The sequence below is a fragment of the Lepidochelys kempii genome, chromosome 28 (genome assembly GCF_965140285.1).
Source record: "Lepidochelys kempii isolate rLepKem1 chromosome 28, rLepKem1.hap1, whole genome shotgun sequence".
NCBI lineage: Eukaryota > Metazoa > Chordata > Testudines > Cheloniidae > Lepidochelys > Lepidochelys kempii.
Genome location: NC_136407.1, coordinates 6366394 through 6386746, shown reverse-complemented (window position 1 = coordinate 6386746; position 20353 = coordinate 6366394). Strand labels below are relative to the sequence as shown.

General features: G+C 52.0%; 2 protein-coding genes across 17 annotated transcripts in view; one reads left to right on the top strand and one right to left on the bottom strand.

The window, feature by feature from the left end:
- LOC140904253 (E3 ubiquitin-protein ligase TRIM7-like) overlaps positions 1-20353 on the top strand; it is an 84021-nt gene that overhangs the window by 45665 nt on the left and 18003 nt on the right. The window lies entirely within an intron of this gene.
- Positions 884-20134, bottom strand: LOC140904207 (uncharacterized). Its single transcript, XM_073326601.2, has 9 exons — positions 20103-20134; positions 17445-17531; positions 16715-16933; positions 16067-16089; positions 14640-14752; positions 13236-13318; positions 12815-12941; positions 10874-10987; positions 884-4818 (listed from the first exon to the last, which is right to left on the bottom strand). Exons 1-9 carry the CDS (start codon positions 20124-20126, stop codon positions 3209-3211), a joined length of 2400 nt encoding a protein of 799 aa, XP_073182702.2. The 5' UTR covers positions 20127-20134; the 3' UTR covers positions 884-3208.

Here is a 20353-nt window from a genome sequence, read left to right as displayed (position 1 = left end):
AGTCATTCCTTCTTCTGGGCAGCCCATTATTTTGCTCCCTCTCACAGTGATAGAGATCAGTGTCTGCATCCCCAGGGGAGATGCCGAAGACTGGGCCACCCCTGCAGCCACTCTGCCTCCAGCCTTGTTCTCTGTCTGCTCCCTCTACCAGCCCCTTTGCTCTCCCTGGGATTCCCCCTGCCCTTACTCCCTCTGGGTCTTCTTCCTCTGGAGCTGCTCATGAAGTAAAGTTGTCAGGAGAGGTTCTTATCTCTGTAATGCATTTAATTTCGACGTATTTATTAAGTGTTAATTAATGCACTATGGGAGTCCCCCTTCAGCCCTCAGAAAATAGTGTGCTAAATGTTTGCCTTAAAAAAAAAAAATTCCCTGGGTGCTATGAATGCTACGGTAAGTGATGGAAGTGGAAATGCTTCTCGCTCAGCTTCTCTTCCACAGCAATCTGTCTGCCCCTCTCTTTCCCCATCCAGCCAGCCCCAGACTAGATTGTCTCAGAGACAAACAAGGGCTGTTTGTCCTGTGACAACCTACAGCCAGCCAGAGTGGGGCTCAGGCTGGGCCTAGCCATGACGGAGGCTGCAGAGCAAGCCACCATCACCTGCCCCTACTCAGAGACTCTCCCCACCTCAGCGACCCCATCTCATTCATCCACATTACCCCACCCAATTCCCAAAACCCTGGTGGGTGGGGGACCTCATTTTCCCCTTGTGAGCCCAGAGCTCCTCCAATTGCATTTGGAGCAGAGATGGGGGCTCCCTTTGGCTGCTCCCCTGTGAGAACCAAAGGGTTAATTTAGATGGCAATTCAAGGTCGACTCGCTGATCTCCACCCTGATGTTCGGCGGTTCTGGCCCACGTTGCTTATTGAAAGAAATGACTCCAGATTCCCCTTTATACATTTTATTAAACTGAAAAAAACCAAAATCAAGAACACACATCACTAGGACTAAACCACTGTACACATGACTAAAGTAACCGTTGGGTGAACACACTTACGTCAAGGTCAAAATCAGTAAATCAATGTGTTAACGATGCTGTTGCATTGCAATCATGTTATCAATTTAGCCCAATGACCAGATTAATACAACGGCTCATCAACCCTCATGAATCCGAAAACAGGAATCCAAGGAGGCAGCTGTCCATTTAATTGTAAACCTCAGCCCTAGAACTTCACCCTGGCCGTGCAATCGACATGGAACTGTTACATATTTCAGTACCAAAACCAAACAATTGTTCACGTTTAAACTGCAACCTCAAAGCCAATTAAAGCGCCCTCCTTCGGTCGAATGCGTGGGTGGTTAACCCTTCTGAAGCTTTTCAGCATTCACCACCGTTGCCTACATTACTAACGATAGGAGCAGTCATTTTAGGTAAAAGCCCTCTTGTTTGTGCCAAACATTTGTGAAACAGAAACGGTGTGAAGGAAGGGGACCATGAGATCCCTGTTTATTTATTCCTTTCATTTATTCCTAACCCAGCCTAACAAGAACCAGTTAAATTACCAGTGCTTTGGGTTCTAAAACCCATAGGTAATAGATTGGGCGAGCCAACGAGGACTGGTGGAGAGAAGGAGATGATTGGTACCATCGGCTTGTTGGTTGGTTTCCTGTGCAAAAGGAAAGAACGGCAGGGCAGGGTAGCACCCTGTGATTTAGTCCGCAAGTCAATTTACGAATACATTCCATTACTGGAACTCGGGGCTCAGGCTGGTAGTCTGGTCAAGTTAAAAACAGATACAACCCCCCCACCCTAAAAATAAAAATTAAAAATAAATATTTAAAAACCGCTTATTGATTTTGTACAAGAGAATGGTAATGGTTTTTGAGAGCCTTTATCAGCCCCGGAGTATTGTGCAGCTCTGTAAGCAGATGGTCACAATAATAATAAATTACAAAATCAACGACTTAAAGGCAAAAATTAAAAAGCAAAGAAAAAATAAAATAAAAACGACATATATCCAACTTGAAGCCAAATTCAAATTCCCTCTGCATCACCAGTGTAACTCAGGCCGCGCAAATTGTGGGAATGGAATAGTAAGCAGAAAAGTAACAGACGGAGGGGAAAAGCATCTAAAGTAAAACAGCAAACAATAAAAAGCAAAGGACAAAAGAAAGTTACAGCCTTTCCAAAAAAATCCCCAAATAAAACCGAGGCAGATCACGAGGAACGTAGAAGACAAAGTTGGGCTCTCAAACACGGTAAAAAAACAACCTGGAGCCCAAGGGGGTGACCAAGAAGGGGGAAAAAAACTGGTTAAAGGTTAAACCCTTCACCCTAACCAGGCGAGGGCAGCAGAAAGACATCGGTTGGCTGGCAAAAATAGCTGCCATCCCTGATCTCACTCCGGCGGAAGTGGTGGTAAGCCCTGCTCTCCTCTTGGATCCAGGACAGTGGCAAGGCAGGTGGGTTCCCAGATGCTCTGGCCCGCTTCTACATTTGTTGTTGCTCTCTGTACTTTGCTCTTAGCTTACGTTTCCCTTCCTTCCTCCCTAAGTCATTCTCCGCAGACTCCTCCCCCTCCAGTTGCTTCTTCTTTCTTCATTCCCTCACCGCAAAGGCAGTGTAAGTATCCAAAACAAGCAAAAGCCAGCTTTAAAACCCCCCGCAATTAATATGCTTTTAAGGCAACAGGTTTTCATACACGTTTAAAAGGCTCTAAACCTTCTGCGACAGCATCTGTGTGCGCGTGTGTATGCTGAAACCTCAGAAAAATGATTTTAGGTGAAAGCACTTTCGTTTGTACCAATCATTCATCAAACAAAAAGCCTGTCTCCCCATTAATTTATTCCTAACTCCTCCTAAAGAAAAGAAACAGTTAAGTAACCATTGCCTTGGGTTCTAGACACCCTGGGTAACACTGTCTCCCGCACTTGGAGCTCATGGACAGTCCTGGCAAGAGGGACACATGCTGCCATGACTCAGAATAAAGGAGCTGATAGAAAGGAGCCCAGGATTCACGTAAAGAACGGCGAGCTAGAGAAGAGAAAACCGGGGAACCCACCTGAGGGACCCGAGAGGCCACGTAAATACGTCAATTACGTCAAAGAGCCTTTAAGAGGGAATTAGCAAAACTATTAAAGAAAAAGAAACATTTGTCATCCCTAGATAAGGTCCTTATGGTGTTTGATTCCCTCGCAAATTTGCTGATGATAAGTAAGGGCTGAGATCTGATAGACATTTTTCCCACACTCCGAGTATCTAGTGTCTCTCTATGAGGTGTGGAGCCGCTGATGTCGAATGAGATTTGAGCTCCGAGTGAAGCTTTTCCCACACTCACTGCATTCATAAGGTCTGGCTCCCATGTGGAGTCTCTGATGTTTCATAAGTGCTGAGTTGTCTATGAATTTTTTCCCGCACTCACGGCACCCGTAGGGTCTCTCCCCCGTGTGGATTTTCTGATGCGTAATAAGGTTGGATCGCCAAGTGAAGTGTTTCCCGCACTCAGAGCATCCATAGGGTCTTTCCCCCGTGTGGATTCTCTGGTGTTTAATAAGGCAGGATCTCTGAGTGAAGCTTTTCCCACATTCACAGCATGCATGTGGTCTCTCTCCGGTGTGGATTCGCTGGTGTTTAATAAGGTCTGAGCTGTCTGTGAAGCTTTTCCCGCACTCGCCGCATTCATAGGGTCTCTCTCCGGTGTGGATTCGCTGGTGTTTAATAAGGTCTGAGCTGTCCGTGAAGCTTTTCTGACACTCAGAGCATTCATAGGGTCTTTCCCCCGTGTGGATCCTCTGATGTTTAATAAGCAGAGAGCTGTCCGTGAAGGCTTTCCCGCACTCACTGCATTCATAGGGTCTCTCTCCTGTGTGGGTTCGCTGGTGTGTAATGAGATTTGAGCTGCGAGTGAAGGTTTTCCCGCACTCACAGCATCCATAAGGTCTGTCCCCCGTGTGGATTCTCTGATGCTTCTTAAGCGATGAGCTGTCAATGAATTTTTTCCCACACTCACAGCACCCATAGGGTCGCTCTCCTGTGTGGATTCTCTGATGTACAATCAGGTTTGAACGCCGAGTGAAGCTTTCTCCACACTCAGGGCATGCATAGGATCGGGTCCCTGTGTGGATTATCTGATGTCTAACAAGGCCTGAGCTCTGAGTGAAGGTTTTCCCACACTCACAGCATTCATGGGGTCTCTCTCCTGTGTGGATTCTCTGATGTTTAATGAGGGATGCTCTCTGAGTGAAGCTTTTCCCACACACACTGCATTCATAGGGTCTCTCTCCTGTGTGGATTCTCTGATGCGTAATGAGGTCTGAGCTCTGAGTGAAGCTTTTCCCGCACTCACAGCATTCGTGTGGTCTCTCTCCCGCATGGAATTTCTGATGTTTAACAAGGGCTGAGCTGTCAATGAAGTTTTTGCCACACTCATGGCATTTGTAGGGTCTCTCTCCTGTGTGTATCCTCCGATGTTTAATAAGGGATGATCTGTGAGTGAAGCTTTTCTGACATTCACGGCATTCATAGGGTCTTTCCCCTGTGTGGATTCTCTGATGTTTAAGAAGGACTGAGGGGCTACTGAAATTTTTCCCACACTCAGAGCACGTGTTGTTTCTCTCCCTTGCCTGCATTTTCTGCTGGGCTGTGGTTTCCTTGAGGCATTTGTGAGGTCCCGAACTATTAATGGATTTATTCCTTTTCTCCCTTGGCTTGTTTCCCTGCTTCCTCTCTGGCCTGTGCTGACTCTCACGACCTTCTCTCTGCTCATGACTCCCGGAATCATCCTCTTGAGATATTTGCAATAATGCCCCGTGTGCTTCCTCTTGATCAGCATCTTCCTGCTGAGGTTTCTGCTCCTCCTTCTCACTCAGCATCCCATCACCTGTTGGCAGAAACAGGAATGGAAAAGGGGAGACCCAACCATGTTGGAAATTAGCTGCGGGGAAGAGGCAGTGCGAGATGTCCCTCATGTTCTGGCAATCCCTAATCCCTAGGGTTTTAATGAGACAACTCACATGCTTTAAATTAAGCACACACTTGGATGGATTCAGACTGGTTGGCTTGGAAGGATTAGATTTTTATCAATAAATAATAAATACTAATAAATAAATACAAAATAAAAATAAATTTAATAATAATCATAAATAAATTAGATAATAAAATGTAAATGAATAATAAATAAATAAAAAATAAATACAAATAAATATAAATTTCACCGCAAACGCAAAAATCAACCAAAAATATTGCCATCGATAATCAAAATTTCAAATAGGGAAATTAAGAACAATGCTGTCTGAGAAAGCAGAGCTTGGCTTTATGATACCGACGTTGTATATTTCGACATGGGATGTTAGCGAGTTTGTTTTCCCAGTGAAAAAGCTTTAACGGTTTGAGTCTCAACATCTACTGCCATTAAATGATCATTGTCTGACTTCCCTGCCTAATTTCCTGCAACTGAAAACTTAAATTGATAAAAATTGGGGGGGAAAAAAAGTCTAAAACCTTTTATTTTGCACAATTATGAACATTTAAAAATAATAAAAATGGAAAAAAGCTTAAAAGTAAGTTGAAATTATAAAAAGAATTAATATAAAAATTTAATTCTGGCCAAGCCTACAAGTTGGTGACCTAAAGGTAAGGTTCCCTGGCCTCATTGCTATTCATCTGAGCTTTGTAGTCCTGTATCTCCATACCGTAATACAGTTGAACTTGTGTTTTGTTCATCAAATTCTAGACCTGACCCCTTAGCTTCTAGAATACCTTCGAGTGAAGTTGGAGGCATTTAAAGTACCTTTTTTATCTTGGGCCTTGTTTCCTTCTTTCTACCCTCTTCTAAGGGTGTCTGATGCAACAACCATTCTGGCTCCGGGTTCTCTTCGCAGATCCCAAATTTTAGATTTAAAAAAAATGTTCACCTAGAGATCTTGTTCTGAAGATCACTTTATTGCTCACTGTGACGGGGCACGCTTTCCCCACACTGGTTCAGCAGGGGTTAACCCTGCTCTGCGGGCCGACGAGGTCACACCCCCTCGACTCTGCTGGGCCTGCTCTGGCTGGAACCCAGGTATAAAAGGCAGCAGCTCCGCTCAGTTGGGGCTGATCTCTGAGGAGGGAGGATGCACCTGGCAGGCTTCTGCCCAGGAGCTGCAGAAGCCCCGGACCATGGGAGCCAGAGGCACCGAGACGCAAGCGGATGGCCACACAAGGGGGATTAGAGCCACCGGGAACTGTGCAGATTGAGGAACCTGGAGGCCCAGAGGTGCCCAGACCACGGCATCAGGGACAGGGTAGGAAGTAGCCCATGGGGGACTAGCTGTTGTGCCAGGTGACATCAGCGTGGTACGGCCGGATCCCTGATGACTTTTGCCACTTACGGGGTCCTGGGCTTGGACCTGGTGGAGCAGGGAGGGCCCGAGTCCCCCTACCCCAGCCACCACCCACCCCATGGTGGTGGTCCACTTTCTCCCCATTGGCCATCAGCTATGCAGCCCTGAGGGAGAGGGCAGCCATATTGACTCTGGTCATTGGGCCACAGAGCCCTGAGGGAGGGGGCAGCCATATTGCCTTTGGTCATTAGATTATTATATCGTCCTGAGAGAGAGGGCAGCTATATGGCCTTTGGTCTCTACACCGCACCACCCCAAATCTCAGGGAGATAGGGCGGACTCAGCCACGGGGCAATAACATCCCCTACCCTGCCCCAAAAGGGGGACAGGGCGTGCTTGCACCATGACATTCACCAACTCAGGGAGCACCAGTCCTAACAGTTTACCTGTAAAGTCTGCATAACCATCTACACAGAATGTTTTTAACTTCAAAATAAAGAGCGAGCAACTGCTGCGTGGATGGGAGTGGAGGAAGGACAGTGCTGGCTTTGGGTAGGCAGGAGCTCTGCAAGCTTCCTCAGACAGAACCACCAACAACTAATAGTTTGGTCCTACAAAACCCCGGCTGTTTCCATTGCCTTCTCTTGAGCCAGTTGCAGCCAACTGGAACGTTGTGGAGCGGGCCAGGATAAAAGCAAACTCCTTTCCATGTTTGGTCGGAGACGAATTTTGAACCCACAGCTAAGTGGCTGGCACACCGCCCTGTTGGCAAGTATTGACCTAACAGGGAAAGGGTTACATGGGTTCTGCTGACTCCCTGAGGCAGACGTGTTCTTCGCCCAACTGATTAGAAGTCTAAGGGAAGTGTGTGATTGTGACCCAATGTGAGTCCCTCCATGCCATGCGGCAAGGAGTTAAACGAATATCCTGACCTGACACGTACATTCTGCTTCAACAAAAAAATCTCTCCCGTGAGGTTATAAACGAAGCCAGGGTCATAAGAATGGCCACACTGGGTCAGACCAGGGGTCCATCTAGCCTAGTATCCCGTCTTCCGACACAGGCCAATGCCAGCTGCTTCAGAGGCAATAAATAGAGCAGGCGATCGTCAACTGATCCATCCCTTGTTGCCCACTCCCAGCTTCTGGCAATCAGGAGGCTAGGGACACCCAGAGCATGGGGTGGATCCCTGACCATCCTGGCTAATAGCCATTGATGGACCTATCCTCCATGAACGTATCTAGTTCTTTTTTGAACCCTGTTAGTGGCTTGGCCTTCAGAACATCCTCTGTCAAGGAGTTCCCCAGGTTGACTGTGCATTGTGTGAAGAACTACTTCCTTTTTCTTGTTTTAAACCTGCTGTCTATTCATTTTATTGGGTGACCCCTCGTTCTTGTGTTATGTGAAGGAGAAAATAACACGTCCCTATTCACTTTCTCCACACCAGTCATGATTTTATAGACCTCTATCATGGCCTCTCTTAGTTGTTCCTTTGCCAAGCTCAAAACTCCAGTCTTTTAACCTCTCCTCATACGGAAGCTGTTCCGTACCCCTAATCATTTTTGATTGACCTTCTCGGTACCTTTTCCAATTCCAACAGATCTTTTTTGAGATGGGGCAACCACATCTGTGCACAGTATTCAAGATCTGGGTGCATCATGGATTTATATAGAGACAACATGATATTTTGTGTTTTATTCTCTATCCCTTTGTTAATGATTCCCAATATTGTTACCTTTTTTGACTATCCACAATGACTCCAACATCCCCTTCTTGAGTGGTAACAGTTAACTTAGACCCCATCGTTCAGTATGTATAGTAGAGATGATGTTTTCCGATGTTTATTACTTTGCATTTATCAACATTGAATTTCATCGGCCATTTTCTTGTCCAGTCATCCAGATTTCTGAGATCCCTTTAAAACTCTTCGCAGCCTGGTTTGGACTTAACTATCTTGAGTAGCTTTGTACTGTCTGCACATTTTGTCACCTCACTGTTTACCTCGTTTTCCAGAAAACTTATGAATATGTTGAACAGTACTGGTCCCAATACAGACCCCTGGGGAACATCATTGTTTATCTCTCTCCATTCTGACAATTGAACATTTATTCCTACAGTTTGTTTCCTATCTTTTAACCAGTTAATGATCCATAAGAGAACCTTCCCTCTTATCCCATAACTGCTTACTTTGCTTAAGAGCCTTTGGTGAGGAACCTTGTCAAAGGCTTTCTGAAAATCTAAGTACACGATATCCACTGGATCCCCCTTGTCCACATGATTATTGCCCTCAATGAATTCTAGTAGACCGATGAGGCATGATTTCCCTTTAGAAAGCCATGTTGACTCTTCCCCAACAAATTGTGTTCATCCTTGAGTCTGATAATTCTGTTCTTTACTAGAGTTTCAACTAATTTGCCTGATATTGGAGTTAGGCTTGCCAGCCTGTAAATGCCAAGATCTCCTCTGGAGCCTTTTCAAAAAATTGGCATCACTTTAGCTACCCTCCAGTCATCGGGTACAGAAGCGGATTTCAACGATAGATTACATACCACAGTTAGCAGCTCTGCAATTTCACATTTGACTTCCTTCAGAACTCTTGGGTACATGCCATCTGGTCCTGGTGACTTATTACTGTTTAATTTATCATTTTTTTCCCAAAACCTCTTCAAATGACACCTCAATCTGGGACAGTTCCTCAAATTTGTCACCTAAAAAGAATGGCTCCGGTGTGGGACTCTCCCTCGCAATCTCTGCAGGGAAGACTGATGCAAAGAATTAATTTAGTTTCTCAACAATGGCCTTATAATCGTTGAGAGCTGCTACAGTACCTCGATTGTCCAGCGGCCCCCTGTCTGTTAAGCAAGCTTCCTGCTTCTGCTGTGCTTAAAAATTTTGTTGTTGTTACTTTTTGAGTCTTTGGCCAGTTGCTCTTCAAATTCTTTTTTGGCCTGCCTGATTGTACTTTTACACATGGCTGTGACGTTATCTATCTGTGACCATATAGATCATTGTTGCAACCACTGTTATATATTTGCAACAAATCTTGTTCAAAATGGGTCATGTAAGATGTCTATGGAGAGGTTACGATTTGCTGGTTATGGTTACGCTATCTGTATGCATGTATCATTCTTGTATTTGAAGTTATGAGTGTTGGCTCTACCCCTGTATTTCAAATGTTGGCTCCTGGGGTAATGCCCACAAGGTAGTTAGCCAGCGCATCTTGGCGGGACTATTCAAATTGCGTGGCCCATTAGAGGACACTTGACTTACAGTTGGAGATGCCGATCTACTCTTCATGGACTTTCCTGCCAGGACTAAGTGAAGTCATGCATTGACAAGCGACTTGCCCATGTGACTCCAAACTCCATCTTGTACCTGTAATTTTCCACTAGCTGGGCTGAGGGCTTTGTTTGAAACAATGGGTTTCCCTCCACAAGGCAGAAGCTATAAAAGGCCCTGGAAACATCTCCACTGTGCCTCTATCCTGGACTATGGACTTATACTAATGGGAGTATTCTCACCAATTGACTGAGGACCATCCAGTGATTTGGAAGCAGCCAGAGACTTGACTTAAGCCAGCAGTTTAGTCCATCATTACTCCAAGCCTGAACCATTTATTGTATGTATTTGGCTCCTGTAACCAATTTTAACTCTCACCTTTCTTTCTTTCTTTTTATAAATAAACCTTTAGATTTTAGATACCAAAGGACTGGCAACAGCGTGGTTTTTGGGTAAGATCCGAGTTGTATATTGACCTGGGCCTGTGGCTGGTCCTTTGGTGAAATTGGTTTTAAAGGACCACTCCTCTATTAGTCTAGTGTTTCTGGCGGTGATACAAGGACTGGAATTCCTAAGGAAACTGCTGTTCTGACTTACTGTTAGCCAATGTCGTGAAACAGAAGTTTACTTTTGTTGGTTTGGTGTATCTCATGGGAGAGTAACCTCCTGTTTTGGGGTATGTCCACCCTATTTCTCAGCAGTTTGTCCAGAATTTAGGTATTGTCAGTTGTGACCCACAAAGGAACGGTTACGTTGGCTTTCCACAGTTTATGCTCCTTTCTCTTTTCCTCAATAGGATTTAACTTCCTTTTTGCCTCTAACAGCTTCTTTTACTTCGCAGTTTAGACACGAAAGAAAGAGTCATTTATAGTGTCAAGAAACTTTATCTCTGCATCCTGTCCTAAAGTGACTTGTACCCAGTCAATATGGGGATAGTTGATATCCCCCGTTATTGAGTTTATTTTTATAGCCTCTCTAATCTCCCTGAGCATTTCACGGGCACTCTCACCGTCCTGGTCCACCAAGTAAGTGTTGGAGAGATGGAAATAAATCAAGGACTGAATTTCCCCAAAATTCTTTCCCACAGGGTAGGGGGGGATCAATTCTGCCTGTAAATCCCATCTGAGCACTCAGGGGGTAGGCAGGTCAAAGAGGGAGCTACTGGCAGGTGTCACTCAGGATGGGTAGGACGTCATGAACGACATCTGCCCTGAGGATACAAACCTGCTGGGGACAATTCTGATCTCGGAGAACTCACAAGGTCTCGGTTGGGAATCCCAGCTGTGTCCTTCAGACACGGACAGGTTTCGAATTGATTTCATGATTCCTCACCTGTGTATGCGCCCCTGAGGCGCTCCGTCTCCTCTGAATCAAGGAGATCTGGGACCCACGGCTCTTTGTCTTGTTCCAGGTGAGAGAGCTCATCAGGTTGAAAAACGGGAAACTCTGCACAGGGAAAGGAAACCAGCTGGGTGCACAGGAGATTTCTCACAAATGTATTTTTGTTTCAACCCCAACCCATTTTGACGTAGCAATATGCAGAGGCTAGTGCCCAGATGCTCAAATGCGTAGGACATTTTGCTGAAAGAGGGATTGAACAAACCCCATCTCTGCTGAGAAAACACACCGCCCGAAAATCCCCCTCAAAAGGGGGCCTAAAATACAGAGACTGTAACTCCATGGCCTAGAAAGTGAAGATTGCAGCCAGCAGGGAAACCACCTACTTCTTTCCGAGAAAGAGAGGACAAGAGAAAAAACAGAGCGTCACAGGGAAGCTGGGAATAGCGAGCATGGGTTGGTGGGGTTCAGAGGGCTAATGTGTGTTATGCTTTTTGCCTGCATTTTACAGGAGGTTCTCTGGGGAGTTGTGCCCACCAAAACCAAAATTTCTGGGCTACAAGCAGTATTTTAAAGTGCTCTAATATCCACAGGCAGATTACGACTTGGTCTGCTCTTTCAAATCTGGCAGCATACTTCGCTCAGTCACCATCCATCTCACGCTGACAGGTGTGAAGAGTCACACCCTGAACCAAAAAACATTATAGTCTAGGCCCAGAGAATTAACTTCTTTAACACAGAGTTTGGGTTGCCAAGGGCTGCCGCGTGTCCTTCCAGAACGTGGACCGTAACGAAACTTAGAGCTCTGAAAACCAGGGAATGAAGAGTGAAAGTAGACCCCATCCCGGCACCATAACCTTAACTCTGCCCCCGCCCCTTACTCTGGAGCTGGCATTAGCCACTGACTATGGGGCAGTAAGGGTGGTACACAGGTTACTCAACTACTGAGGAAATGGCAGATTCTCTTGGGAGTCTTCAAGTCAAGGCTGGAGTATTTAGTCTAACACAAACCAATATAAAAGTAACAGGAGAAAATTCTATGGTCTGTGTTATACAGAAGGTCAGAGGTGATGACCAAATAGTCCCTTGGGCCTTAAAATCTATGAATTTATAATAGAGATGAGGAAGGATATGCCATTGTCTGTGTTGTGTTCACAGATGGGAATACCAGCATTTATCTGCATGCCCTCCAGCTGTGTGCAGCGTGTTACCTGTAACGATGGAGGGATTAGTTGGAGCATCTTGGCAGAGCTGTGACTGTGACATAAAGGGAGGTGCCTGTGATTCTTGAAGGAGCAAGTCTGCCTCATTTCAGTGCTGAGTGTTGTAGGTTGAAACAATAAAAGGTGCACAAGGGTGTGTTCTTTCCATCCGCATTGTCGGCACTCCGGGGGCTCACATGCTAGCCCTCTCTAGGGTTTAGAGAAGGGCAATAGACGGCGATGACTCAGAAGGAATCATTTGCCAGAGGCTGGGAATGGGCGACAGGGGATGGATCACTGGGTGATTCCCTGTTCGGTACATTCCCTCTGGGGCACCTGGCATTGACCAGTGCTGGAACACTAGATGGACCTTTGGTCTGACCCAGTGTGGCCGCTCTTACCCCTCCGGGGCAAAGATGTGGTGATATTTGGCAAGTCTGTGATAGTTAGTGTGATGTAGGCGGCAAGCTTAGTGCCGGCCGGGGGTGTCGGAAGCTTCTGTTCGCTATGCCGGACCTAAACCCGAGGTTTACCTGAGCCAAGAGAATATGTGAGCCTTTGTGCTGTACGGCCCCTGTGCTCTGTAGTGAGCAGGGCAGAGGGCTAGTGTGTGTGTCCTTCGCATGTCGGGGTCATGCTGAAACAGGGCAGAGTTAAGGTTACATTGTGGGGGTGACATGAACCTTAACTCTGCATTTCCCCTTCTAAGAACCGAGGGGACAGGAATCCTTACCCAGCGAGGTCACATTCTCATAGGTCTCCTGCATGACGTCTCTGTAGAGGGCTCTCTGAGCGGGGTCCAGCAGGGCCCACTCTTCCCCGGTGAAATACACAGCCACCTCCTCGAAGGTCACCGGCCCCTGAAAGAGCAAGAGCCCCCCACTCAGGACCTGCTGCCCCACTATTCATGGGGGGCTCAGGGCCAATCAAACGGATACAGAGTCAGAGGAGTCCCACGCACAACCCAACTGCCATGGGTCTATTCTAAAACCTTAGCCCCGGATTTATCCAGTCCCAGCAAGTCCATCAAGCCTTGCCCCACTCCCTTTCTCCACCCTGTGCACTTCCTGCACCCTCCCACCCCTAGATCAACCCCCCCTTCCTGTGTATTCACTGTCCCGCTGGCTCCTGCGGGAACCCCCCAGCATCCCTACCTGAGCCAGCTCTGCCATGCCCATTTCCCTTCCCCGGGCAGGCTGGGAGAATCGGGAGGGACCCGGGGATGTCATTCTGCAGCCTGTCAGGGGGAGAAGGGTTATTTGGGGGGGATTTCAGAACAGACTTTAGGTCATTTCACATCACGCGTCTCACGGGCGATTTCTCTGCAGAGACGTTTTAGATTCTCGCGCGGGGGAAATGCTCGGTCACTCCAGTGTAGACCCCCTCCCCTCCCACCAGGACTAAACCCACGCAGACCCTTTAAACCTGATATTCCCCAGGACGGCGCGTTCCCCCAACAGAGGGGGGACTATGCAGAGCTAGGGACCAGGCAAAATCTGTCCAGTGCTGAGACAGGAACTGGATCTGAGCAGGTCAGCACATTGTGGGACAGATTTATTATAATCTTCAGCGAAGAAAATCTCACCCCCCACTTCCTGCACGTTTAGCCCTCAAGGACACCTATTCTCGGTCAGCCTCTTGAGACACACACATGCAAATTCAATAGGGTCAGACTTGTGACGGGTTTTATTCTCATTTCCTACTAAATATAAGGGGTTCACACACAAAACAAAGGTGACCCCTCCTTTGAAGTCGGGATGAAAAGTATGAAAAATATGAATGTGCCCTACAACAGCTCCCTCCTCATTCACAATGAGCACGCAGAGCTAGTCTGTCTGCCGTATCCCAGCCCCACTGCTCAGCCCCACAGCTGGGCTCCACCCCTCCTCACGCCTGAGACTCAGCTGCCCACATCTGACCATTTTCACTCACTCATGGAGGCTTTCAGACTCCTCAGGGTCTGGATATTTTGTCCTTCTCCCATCCTAGTTCAACCATTCGGGCGGTTGTTCCTTTCCCCAAAGGGAAACACCCCCCTGAGATCTGGATTCGCTCTGAATCCCCATCAGACGTCACAGCAGGAGTGAATCAGCCACAGGGCTCACCCGGCTTCCCTTTGTTCCACCCTTCCCAGTGCACATCGGGGCTGGAGGCCGTGATGCCCTGTCGCGAACATGGTAATTGGTCTGAAATCTCCCCCCGGCCCGTCAGAGACGGACACGTACCTGTGTCCCTCCCCAGCTCCCATCGCAGGGTCTCTAGGGGAAGGAGAGGACGGGAGAGAGGAGGATTCAGACCCTCGCGTTCATAGAGAAATCCCCACTGGTTATTAATGGAACTGCTCTAAACTACGGGATGGTGACACAGACCGAAGCCCACAACGCAGTCGCTGTAGACAGAGCCAGCCCCACAGGGCGACTCCATGGGGAAGGGCGACTCGCGGAGCTGGGGCTGCGAGATGGAGCCCGGGGTCACTGACATCCCGAGAGTCCCCGACTCCTCCCCAGGGCCAGGGTCGCTCTAACCAGAGGAGACGTCACCCCCAGACTCCCACTCACCTTTGAATCCCTGCAGGACCTGCTGCAGGACGGCACTTGTCAGAGAGAAATCGCTGAGCCTCCTCTCCAGCTCCCCAAACCCCGGCTCCGGCTTCCGAAACGCCCCGTCCTCCCTGCCGGGGAAAGAGGGAGGGGTGAGAAATGGGCCTGGATCCCAGATCCTGAGCCCAGCAACCCCCAAACTCCAGCAAACCTGGATCTGTGTTTTGCAGCCCGGGATGGGCACTGTTCTAGTGAGTCACCTGCCTTCAGCCCTGTGCCGGCCACGGGCCCAGAGAGGTGGCACACGGGGAAACACTGGGGCACGGAACGGAGACAAGTTCAGGAGCTTTCTCCGGGACGCCCTGGTTCTGTGGGGAGCCGGGCCACCTCCCACACTGGGATATTCCAGCACCAAGGGGCTCCAGCACTGGGATTACATGGAAAGGGAGGAGACACAGACCAAAGAGTGGGTGCGTCCCATAGACACAGCCCAGATCTCCAGCAGGGAATGAACGTGGGCCCTTAAACACCACAAGTCCTGAGCCCTTCAGCTAAACCAGTAACCCTGGGGTGTCCAACTCCTTTGGAGGAGAGGGGCGTATTCAACTTTCCGTCATGGTCAGTGGCCCGGGGCATCTATTTAGGACTCCGTCCCCCACCTCCCTTCGCAGCAGGACACCCGCTGCTCTCGGTGGGACACCCAGGCGCGAAGGACAAGGGGAGACGCTGCCCGGGGAACAGGAGATAACACTGCTATTTACAAAGTCCTTCACTGTCACAATCAATATCACTCCAACTCCCACACACCCCTTTATGGCCCCTGCTATTTCTACCCTTCCTTTGCCACCCTCCTTCCTCTAGTTATCTCTTGCTTCCTTGTCCTTGCGTCTCTCCAAAGTCCTCCCGAAGACAACCCCCTATTCCCACCTCTCGAAGGCTTCATTCCCACCCGCTCAAGCGATTAGCCAGGGAACACCGAATGTTGACATCAAAGTGTCGGCAGGACAACGAGATTAACGGAGGCCAAGGGCATTCACACCCCTCTGAGCCGCTGTTTCAGGCTGTCTGCAGACTCAGGAAGGCAGCATTGTCTCCGTGTCCATTTGGGAGGGTTTCTTTGCAACCAGGAGGGCTAGAAACTTACTTTAAAAAAAAAAAAATCGAAAGCTGAGATTCTGCACACTCTGAATACGTGACGTGGCCCCATAAATACGTCAGACAGCCTGGGTCTGGCCTCTGGCCCATATGTCTGACAGCCCTGGTGGGACGTATCAGCCGTCAGAGACTAACAGGCTCTTCCCCTTGCTGAGGCAGCCACGAGGGGACACAGAATCACAGACTCTAAGCCCGCGTGTCACGCTGCCGGGGCAGGGGACGCCCTGTATTCAGTGCGGTTAGCAGACCTAACACGCCATGGGGGGAGGGAGACAGAGCCCAGGACTTACCTGCCCCCAGAGCTCCCAGCACCCTGGAGAAGGAGAGAAAGGAGAGGCCGTCAGAGGGGGTGTCCCAGGCTGGGGAAGCCTCCTGCTCCGCAGGGAATCACCATGGGAGCCTCTGGTATTTAGGGGAATTTCAGACCCTCACGTTCTGGTTCAGAGACCAGCTGCCGTCTCCCCCCCGTCCCCACCAGCAGGGACAGTTGCTCTCAGCAGCCACAGCAATCCCTGCTGGGAGGTGGAAAGTTTCTCCCCGGCCACTTTAGAGGCAGAAAATGTTTCTCTGCCTTGAGAGTCAAATTCCTCCCAGTGCCGAGAGCCCCGCAAGCCCTCTGGCCCCAGTAACCCATTAACCTGGTGTGAGTGGGATTTTAGGCCTGGCTCGGGACCTCTGCCCGGGGAGGGGATTTACAGTCATTTACAGCAGAGGAGAGAAGGTCTCTGGGTTGCAGCACCCAGGCCCCATCCCTGGTGCTGCCACAGACTCAGTATGTGACCTCGGGCAGCGCTCTGCCCCTCCCTGTGCCTCAGTTTCCCCCTTTCTCCCATAGGGTGATAATTGCCCCTGTCCCCCCTTTGTAAAGTGCTTTGGGGCCTGGGGCGGAGATGCTCCTACAGGAACGCTGCGTGTGGTCATTGCAACGACAGCCTGACCTGCAGGGGTGGGCTCAGCAGCTGCCCCTTCTCTCCTCCCCGCTCCCCAAGCAGGGAAATCTCCCGGGACACTCGGCAGGCGCCCGCATCCCTTCTCTGGACAACGGCTCTCTCGAGCTCTTCCAGCCGGGACAGCAGCCGCTGCTCCTGCTCCGCCAGAAACCCTCGCAGCTCCCGCCACTCCCAGACCATCTCCTGCCTCTCGGCTGCCGTCCGGCTCTGCAGCCACAGGGAGAGGGCGGGTGGGTACCGGGGGAGACCCACAAATGCCCCTCCGGCGGGTGGGGGAGTTATTTCCCAGAGGGCGGGATCTCTTGCGCTGGGGGATGGGAAGGTTATTTACCCCAGCAAGGGGGGACGGATCAGGGCAGGGGTGAGCTGTACATCGCTCATGGGGGGGGACTGTTCTCCCCAAAACCTCATCCGATTGCCCTGGGCCAAACCCTCCATCTCTGCAGCCCGCATTTCCTCCCCATTCCCCCAGGTGCGGGAAAGGCTCCCCGGTCACTGTGACATGCAGACAGCCCGTGGGCAGGGGCTCGGGGCTCACACAGACTGACCCGCTCCTGCCCAGCGGCCTCCCGCACCCCACGGGCACCATGCCACCCCCGTGTCGGACCCTGGGCTCCGGTGGGGACGGGTCCCTGGCTGAGGCTGGCAGGCCGGGCCCTGCATTCGCCGTCACTCGGGGCACCGGGATCCCTGGCGAACCTGGGCCCTGGGCACCTACCAGCAGCTCCTGGCTTTGCCGCGGCTCCTCGGCTTCGGCGGCTTCTCTCTCTTTTCCCAGAGGGGCCCGACGCTCTCGGGGGGGCTCCTAGAAGAAGCAGGGGAGGGGGGTTACAAACCGCTGCAAACGGCCTCACAACGGCCCGATTTCAGGGCCCGTCCTGCCCTGCCGAGCCCCTGGGACTCAAGGAGACTTTTTCCAGGTCTCATTCAACCTCCGTAAGGACGATCTGGGAGGCGATGGTGAAATGGGGGGGCGGAGGGGGAGATTTTCCAGAGGAAACACAGAAGCCCGTGGTGAAGTGACAGGGGTGCAGGCCGACCCCCAAGATAAAAACCTGCGATCTGACCTAATTTGCTACCAGTAGCCGTTACTCATGAGGAAGTTTGTCCTTATTTGCCGACTTGCCCCAAGTTGCTACCTCTCCCCTTTCCCGTCTTCTGGTCCGCGGGGAGCAAATTGGGGGTACCTCGGTCACAGGCTGATACCTCTGACATTGTGCAACTCTTCGCGCTGCATTGGGCCCGGGGGCCCTACGTTGGCCATCCCTGCCACCAAATTACAAATCACAGGAGAAAAACCACAGCCAAGTGCGACACGAGAAACAACCCAGATGCCAGGGCTACGACTAGGACCGACCGACTTCGAGAGATTTCCCAGGAGTATCTGTGATTAAACTATAAATTAAACCCCACCCGTATCTGCACAGCGACAGGACGGGTACGCGAGGACGTGCTAAAAGTAACGAAGAGAGCCTTTCAGAAAAGGGATCGGTAAAAAGGGGCAAATGGCTCTTGCAAATGGAGCCCAAGGAAGGGAGCGCCATTCAGGGACTCCCAGCAGCCGACCAGGCAAATCTGGGACCCGCGCGGAGACTTTACGCTGCCGGACGCCCTGATCCGGGAGTCTTTGTTTCTGAGGGGGGTGTATGCAAAATATTTCCCTGAATCCAGTCCCCGGCAGCCCCCCCGGCCGGTGACGGCAGACAGGGGTGGCAGTGACTGGCCGGGGGGGGGGGGGGGGGGCCCGGGCCTTGAAGCACCCGCCCTGGGCAGCCCGGGCGGAGAGGTGCCCTCTGGGGGAGGGGAAATAAAAAACCCCTCTGCCCCCCCCCCATTATTCCCAACACGGGGGGCTCAGCCCCCTCCACGGTGACTCTCCCCCCGTCCCGCCCCTGCCTGGGCCGGGTTTTACCCTCTGCCAGCGCCTCGCCCCGCCCCAGCCCTGACTGTGCCCCCCAGCCCCCCCCCCTCCGAACCCTGCCTCCAGCTGCTGGGCACCCCCCAGCCAGTCAATTCCCACCCCCGGCTCACACCCTGGGCGCCCCCCTTCTCCTCTTTTTAACCCCCTGTAAAAAGCGGGACACAGGCCGGGATGGCAAGTAAGGGCAGGGAGAAGGGCGGGGGGGGGGGGGCCGTGGCTTCAGCGGATGTTACTGAGCACGCGCAGCACAACCCCAGTAGCAAATTCTGCCAGAGAGCAGATTGCTCCCCCCCCCCCCCAAACCCACTTCAGACCTTCCCACGGCTCCAGCCCCAGCCCCCAAAGCTCCCACAGGGCCAGATCTGAACACGGACCCTCCCCCCACCCCAACATCCCCCCCAAACCCCCAGCTCTGCCCCTCCACCATCCCCCCAGCTCTGCCCCCCACCCCCCAACATCCCCCCAAACCCCCAGCTCTGCCCCCCACCCCCCAACAAACTCCCAGCTCTGCCCCTCCACCCCCAACATCCCCCCCAAACTCCCAGCTCTGCCCCTCCACCATCCCCCCAGCTCTGCCCCCCACCCCCCAACATCCCCCCAAACCGCCAGCTCTGCCCCCCACCCCCCAACATCCCCCCAACCTCCCAGCTCTGCCCCCCACCCCCCAACATCACCCCAAACCCCCAGCTCTGCCCCCCACCCCGCAACATCCCCCCCAAACTCCCAGCTCTGCTCCTCCACCATCCCCCCAGCTCTGCCCCCCACCCCCCAACATCCCCCCAACCTCCCAGCTCTGCCCCCCACCCCCCAACATCACCCCAAACCCCCAGCTCTGCCCCCCACCCCCCAACAAACTCCCAGCTCTGCCCCTCCACCCCCAACATCCCCCCCAAACTCCCAGCTCTGCCCCTCCACCATCCCCCCAGCTCTGCCCCCCGCCCCCCAACATTCCCCCAAACCCCCAGCTCTGCCCCCCAACATCCCCCCCAAACTCCCAGCTCTGCTCCTCCACCATCCCCCCAGCTCTGCCCCCCAGCCCCCAACATCCCCCCCAAACTCCCAGCTCTGCCCCTCCACCATCCCCCCAGCTCTGCCCCCCACCCCCCAACATCCCCCCAAACTCCCAGCTCTGCTCCTCCACCATCCCCCCAGCTCTGCCCCCCACCCCCCAACATCCCCCCCAAACTCCCAGCTCTGCTCCTCCACCATCCCCCCAGCTCTGCCCCCCACCCCCCAACATCCCCCCCAAACTCCCAGCTCTGCTCCTCCACCATCCCCCCAGCTCTGCCCCCCAACTAAACACCCCCGCAAACATCCCCCTGCTCCAAGCAACATCCTGGCCCCAGCACCAGCCGTTCCCCCCAGCCCGGCTCTGACCCCCCGGGCCCAGCCTGGGCTCCCCGCGTGTCCGCCCCACGCGTGTCCCCGCCCGCTCCGCGCTGCCCCCGGCCCCACCGCGCCGCTCCCGGCCCCGGCCATGGCCCCGCCGCGGCGGACTCACAAAGGGCTCCCGGGCCCGGGGGGGGGCAGGAAGGGGCGGCTCCTGCCCGGGCCTGGCCCTGGCCCTGCCCCTGCCCCTCCGGGCCCCACGCAGGGTGTTTGGGACACGCGGGGAAACCCCCCCGCCCGCGGGAGACCCCGAGCGCGGGCAGCCGGAGGGGCGGGGGGGAGGACACACGTGACAATGTGGGGGGCAGAGCTGGGGG

Coding starts and splice junctions, on each gene's coding strand:
- LOC140904207 (XM_073326601.2), bottom strand. CDS start 20,126: ATGGCCGGGGCCGGGAGCGGCGCG. Junction 14,753..16,066: donor GCTGGGAGCTCTGGGGGCAG/GTAAGTCCTGGG, acceptor TTTCCCCGGCAG/GGAGGACGGGGCGTTTCGGA. Junction 4,819..10,873: donor CCTCAGGGGCGCATACACAG/GTGAGGAATCAT, acceptor TTCTGCCAACAG/GTGATGGGATGCTGAGTGAG.